This window comes from Apis mellifera, linkage group LG10 (assembly GCF_003254395.2).
Source record: "Apis mellifera strain DH4 linkage group LG10, Amel_HAv3.1, whole genome shotgun sequence".
In the NCBI taxonomy this organism is placed as follows: Eukaryota; Metazoa; Arthropoda; class Insecta; order Hymenoptera; family Apidae; genus Apis; species Apis mellifera.
Genome location: NC_037647.1, coordinates 4,520,218 through 4,526,953, shown reverse-complemented (window position 1 = coordinate 4,526,953; position 6,736 = coordinate 4,520,218). Strand labels below are relative to the sequence as shown.

Genomic DNA, 6,736 nt, shown 5'->3' with positions numbered 1-6,736 from the left:
CGCCGGTGGCAACGTACCGGCTCCGACATAAGCGTATTCTAAACGTCAATCGGATCTAAGACCGTGACCGCGATGCACCGCGTCGATTTTACTCGTCCATTGATTGTCCGTGTGCGTGATAAGAGATTGGTGCAAATATTTTTTGTCTTTTTTTTTTTTTTTTGGTGGAAATTTAGAAAGTTCGATCGATCGAATTTTTGTAGAGTTTTCGAGACAATTTGATGGGATTTTATATAATTTTTGGTGGAATTTGGCAGAAGTTGAGGAAATTCGATAGAATTTGAAATTTCGTTACAATTTTCCGATGAAAAATGAAATTTAAAAGGAATAAATTTAATGAAATTAATAAAATTGATGATTCGATGGAATTTTGTAAAATTTTATATATTAATCTACATTTTTTTTTTTTTATTTATTTGATTATTCGAATTTTAATAATTGAGTGCTTCTTTTAAAAAATATTCTAACAGGATTTAATATAAGATTTTTTGATTTTACTGGTTTCTCGAAAAACAAGAAAAAAGATTTTCTGATTCCTGATTCGAGAATTAACTGTTTTTTGATAAGATATATATATATATAAAGATGCAGAAACTTGTTTGGTTGAAGCAGTTTCAGAAAGTAGTGGGGATGATTCTGCATTTGCTATCTGCTTATATATATTGCGAGGCATTATTCTATTTATATAATATTCATATTCGTTTCTTATTAAAATATTATCTAAAAAGGTAATTGACGCATTGCTACACAAATATGTATATAATATATTCAAGCTAATGCATGTATTATACATAAATTATTTAATTTGTAATATTATTATACTATCTTTAGATTCAAGATTAGTTCAAGATTATTTCAAGAATAATAAAAAAAAAAATGTATATTTAAAAATTATTATATACATATATTAGAAATTTTATTATTTTATTAAAGATTAAAAATTAACATGAAAAACAATATCATAATTATTAGAATTATATTAAAATTATATATCATATTATATGTAAATAATAATAATAATAATAATAATAATAAATAAATAGAAGAAAATCGTATTAAAGCAAAATTCAACAAGTCACAAAGTGAAATGTCAAGCCATCAATTTAGTAATTTATATTTGAATAATCTACATCATTTTTATTCTCTTCTTGTGTCAACTTAAATGATATGTAAAATTAAAATTAATTATCCATCACATTTTTATATTTTATTTCAGTTGCTCGAAGCAGAAGTAGCAGATTTCTGCAACTTTTTATCACGATTGGTGTCGCAAATCCTTGACATACATCATTATGCCGTTATTAAGGCAGGATGCACATAGTGGATACGAAATATATAGATTCGCCATTAATAATGATCCATTACAGGAAATAAATATATAATATAGGTTCATGATTTTTTTTTCTTTCTCCCTTTAACTGGTTTTAATTAAAATCATATAATTTTTTTTTTCATTTTTATTATTAAGTTTGTCATTTTTAACATTTCTTGATTTATTTTACAATATTATTATTTATTTTCTTTATTATTTTACATTATGATAACTATAATCACTATTCAGAAATAATTTATTTTAATAAATTATCAATTTCTTTTACATATAAATTTTAATTGAATAGATTTAATTTAGTTTAGATTTAATTTTAATTGAAATAGATTTTTAGATTTTTCATTGAAATAATTTTCTTTATTTATTTTATTTTTTATTATTACTTTTATTCTAATGATAAATTTATCGAATTAAATTCACACTCCTAAAATTGGCCCTTATAAAATTTTCTTTTAATCATTTTTATTTTTAACGAGTAATATTTTTTAATATTTTATTTATTTATATTTATAAAAAATTTTATTAATTTCAATTTTTCAACTGGAAAAAGAATTACAGTCACAAAAAAATTGTTAATATTTTGACATATACAAAATTCTATAATATTAAGAATAAATAATAATAAGAAAAAATTTTAATTCTAGATATTGCAATTTTTGAAATTTTAATCAATTATAGAATTAGATAACAAAGATAAATTGACAAAAAGTAATGGAACTATACAAATGGCTAATAAAAAATAGAACTTTCCAATGGATTTTATATTTATTTATTATAATTTCTATTTAGATCAAAGATAAATATGAGATAAAAATTGTTACAACAATTATTTCTTACTTTCTATTCCTTGTTTAATCTCATGAACAATATTGAAGGATCATTATTTTATATTTAACTTTTCTTTTAAACAACAGATAGTATTATTTATTCTTTTTAACAAGATAAATACGTGATGTTTAAAGCAGTGGACTCCTTGTTTTTTTTTATCTTATCAAGTGATTTAAATATATTTAAATGAAAAGTAAAAAGTAAATCTTAGCATTCTCTTGAATCTTCTAGAACGGACAAATAATGCATACGTGGCATCGTTCAGTTGCAAAAGTAGGACATTGTGAAATTTGCTTCTAGGGACACTCTAGGCGTCCTTTTCCCATACAATTTCTGATTATATTTGTTGAGGAAAAGTTATTTAAAAAATATACTAGGTATATAATCGACAAAATTGTTTTATTATTATATATTGAAAATTTATTAAAAATTTAATACAATTCAATGAGATACTATAATTTAAAAGAAAAAAAATATTTTAAATATTTTATAATATTATGAAATAATATAGAATAATATTAAAAATAAAATTTAATAATGCTAATTGATTGAAAAAAAAAATAATTGTTGTATAAATATATATTGATTCAATTTTATTGGTAACTTAAACAATAATTCTATTGTTAAAGATTTCAGAAGATTTCGAACTTCTTTTCGTTTAATTATATCTTTCATACGGTATAAAACAATTAGAGAATTTACAATTTATAGTGAAAACTATTAATAAAAAAATTATTTATTAACATGCTTGTTTATAATTTTTCAAATTAATTATAAAATTATAAACTCGAAGGAATAATGAAACTAACAATAAAACGTGTATGATAGATTTCTTTATGATTTAAATAAATCAAAAAATTTCTATATTACATTAAGATTAAATATCTAATGGGAGATAAATAGGAAAATTCTTATTTGGAGAATTATATACATTAGACTAATTAATAAAGAATTTTTTATTATAAAAAAGTACAAAAAAATTCCACATATTTATTTGATATGTTTTAATTGGTCACAAATATTAATATTATTTAATATTATTTGATTTGATTTCATTCTTGAATAAAATTTATGCTTTCATTTTTAATTGGAGGATATTTATGAAAAGTTTGTTTCTTTAATGTGGATATGTAAAATATTTAGAACAATAAAAGTAATAATAATAAATAATAATAAAAGAATAAGTTAATTTAGATATTAAATAACAGTTATTTTCAATATATTTAGCTGTTCTCAAGAATTTTAAAAAAGTACTCCACCTATATAAAATTAATAAATGTATATGAAATACATGAAATATAAAAATATAAATTTCAAGATTTATTTTACCTCTAAGATTCCATCCTCTGGTAAATCAGAACAATGTACAGCATTTTGTACTTTAGTTTTGCCATATTTTGCTCGAAGAGTATCCGGCCTCACTTGTCGTGCAATATCCTGTATAAAAAATACATTATATAAAAAGAAAAAAAATTTCATTTTTTATACTTACTGGATCCATAGGTCCACACAATTTTCTAAATTCTGCTTGAACATCAAATTTTTCATCTTTATGCTTTATTTCCATAACAATACATGGTCCTGATTGTAATTCCTCCACCATAGCCTAAGATATTTTTATTATGTTTTATTATTTAAAAAATTTTTTTTTTCATCATATTATGGTTTTCTAATATAAACATACAGCATAATCAGGAAGAACTCCTTTATAAACTTCTAAAAATTCTTCTGCATCAAATGGATTAACAAAAAATTGTTGTATTGCAGAAATAGTATATCCAGCTTTTTGTATATCATCCACAATATTTCCTGTATTATATTATGAACAAAGTAACACATACAAAATTAAGTACAATATCATTGTATTTAATATTGTATGTAAAAAATTATTTTTAAAATAAATGAAATCTCATACCAATTAATTTTGCTTGAATAGCATGTGGTTTAATAATACAGCAAATACAATTTTCTAATGTTGCTGTATTTGTTGGTCCCTTTTTTCCACTTTTTGGACTAGGAAAAAAGTATTCTAATTCCTGAAAGAAGAAATAAATCATAACATTTGTATTATCTTAATATAAATATACATAAAAATAACACGAACTTTTTCTGCCGCTTTTTCATTTTCTGAACCATGTACTGCATTATGAATATCATCTTTACCATATAGTGCCCTAATGGAAGATGGGGCTTTTGCAATAACTTCCTTGCTATCTTCTGGTCCCATCACTTCTTGCCATCGTGTAATTGCACTATCACCTATCAACTCTAAAGTTACAATAGGACCAGAAGCGATATAATTTACCATATATCTAATTAAAAATATAAAAAAATATTTATTATTTTCTTCAAATTCAAAGATAATTAATAATGTAACAATCTTACGCTATATTGGTTTCTTCTTTTTTATCGTGATAGAGTTCCATTGCTTGTTCATATGATAATTTAATCATTTTAATATTTACAATATGTAACTGAGAAGAAATAATTATTTTTAATATTTCTCCTAATTTATCAACAACACAAGGCTTCACTATTGCAAATGTTCTAAATAAAAAAAAAATGTTACAAAATTTTAATTATAATAATAATCAATTATTAAAAAAAATAATGATATACTTTTGCATTTTTTTTTGTAATTTTGTTTGTGTAGCACAATCTGCGTAATTTGTTATCTTTATATTTCGTGAAAATATTGTTACAATACCACCTATATAAAAATCTCTTGCTTGAATACCTTCGCATTTTGATCTTTTTAGAAATGTTTTTTTAGTTTTTAAATCAAACTGAAAACAATGAAATATTATAATAAAAATCTTCGTTTTATGAATATTTACAAAATAAAATACTAAGTAAATATACCAATTCAACTGTATTATCGAATGGATAATAGTAGAGATAAAACTTTTTCAGAACACTAGCTACTTTGTCATACCATTCAGCTTCAAATGTATATTTTTCATTCATATCTGTCATTATTTCTCAAATAAATTTATTTACACTAGTAATAAAATCACACTTATAAATTAAACTTTATAATTATACAAGGTTATGCTTTAAATAGATCATCAATATTACATAAAAATTATATACTGTATCTGTAATACATTCATAGATATATATCGTTACTACGGACACTGTTGTTATTTAATTTTTAACATGTTTCTATGACAAAGTAATAATGCATAAAAAGTTATTACATTAGTAACAAAGAAAGTAAATAGTAAAAAAAAAGATAGATATAGTAAAAATTCGGAAATCAGCGCCATCTACATAGTGACTCAAATAAAACTAATAAAAATAAGGAGAGCAGATAGTAAGAAAAGGATAAAGATGAACTAAAAATTGATTAACAGCGCTATCTTTTGAGTATGAATTACATTTTTTTAAAAAGAAGATTATGAAAAATAAGAATTAAAAATTAGCATTTTTTGAATATTTTTAAGAAATTTTTAAAATTAAAAAGATAAATGTTCCTTATTCTGCTTTATGAAAAATGTCTCTGATATTCAGAAGATGGTAGCAAATATCAATTTCTATGCTAAAATTGCTTTTTTCTCCTATTTGCTCTCCTTAACTATATTACAGTTTATGTGCGACATTGTAGAGATGGCGCTGATTCCCTAATTTTTATTCTTTTTAAAATAATATTTCAAGAGTTGATAAATAATAATTAATAAATAGATGAATATGTAAATAAATAAAACAAATAAATAAATGTATAAATAATTGACTATATATATATAGTATATATATATATAGTAAGCAAATAAGATTTAAGTAAAAAAGTATATAAGAAAAAATATAGAATAAATAGCAAATGATTAAAAAAATATATAAATAGATGTAAGAATAAAAAACTAGTGAATCAATAAATAAATATATAAAGAAAAAAATACAGAAAAAATATGAAAAAATATTAAATAAATAACCAATTTCATATGTGGAAAAACGGAGATAAGAATAAATAAATTAATTAATAATTAAATAAGAAAATAAGTAAATAAATCGACAAAATAAAAAAAATAATATAATCGAAATATAAGTATACTATATACTTAATTTTTAAAAATATATCAATTTTTCTTTTATTTTTATATAATAAAATATTAGAGTTATATAATTTAATAATAAATTCGGAAATAATACAGTAAAATTTTATTAAATCTAATTTATACAAATATATTCAATTTATTATATTTAGTAATATAATATATATATTATATAGTATATATATATATTATATATAGTAATAATATAGTAATAAATATACGGTAAATAAATTAGAATAAATATTTAAAATTTATTAAATTATTGATTATATAAATCTATTCGTGGTTGTTTTGTAATTATTTTTTGCATAGAATAATAAAAAGAAATTTTTAACATAATTTTAAATCGAAAATTGATGTTATAAAATACAAAATTCTACTATATTTCGAAACCATATACTTTAATTATTAAATATAATATTCTAAAATATTATTAAGTCCATAAATTAACAATAAAAATATAAAAATTGATAAATCATTGATTAATATATTCGAAAAATCTAATTTGATATAATCGGAAGGCATC

At 20.8% G+C, this 6,736-nt stretch overlaps 1 protein-coding gene across 1 annotated transcript; it reads right to left on the bottom strand.

Moving 5' to 3' along the window:
- Positions 1-3,338: 3,338 nt before the first annotated feature.
- On the bottom strand, positions 3,339-5,423 carry LOC412782 (nucleoside diphosphate kinase 7). The gene is made up of 9 exons (XM_396235.7): positions 5,021-5,423; positions 4,778-4,944; positions 4,544-4,705; positions 4,263-4,470; positions 4,074-4,194; positions 3,843-3,967; positions 3,651-3,764; positions 3,488-3,595; positions 3,339-3,417 (listed from the first exon to the last, which is right to left on the bottom strand). The coding sequence occupies exons 1-9, from the start codon at positions 5,132-5,134 to the stop codon at positions 3,382-3,384; spliced, it is 1,155 nt and encodes a 384-aa protein (XP_396235.5). The 5' UTR covers positions 5,135-5,423; the 3' UTR covers positions 3,339-3,381.
- Between the last annotated feature and the right edge of the window lie 1,313 nt (positions 5,424-6,736).

Excerpts from the sequence above, each read along its gene's own strand:
- LOC412782 (XM_396235.7), bottom strand. The coding sequence starts at position 5,134 with ATGACAGATATGAATGAAAAATATACATTTGAAGCTGAATGGTATGAC. Across the intron at positions 4,945-5,020 it reads TCGATAATACAGTTGAATTG|TTTGATTTAAAAACTAAAAA; the intron begins GTATATTTACTT and ends CATTGTTTTCAG. Across the intron at positions 3,596-3,650 it reads TGTGTGGACCTATGGATCCA|GATATTGCACGACAAGTGAG; the intron begins GTAAGTATAAAA and ends TTTTTTATACAG.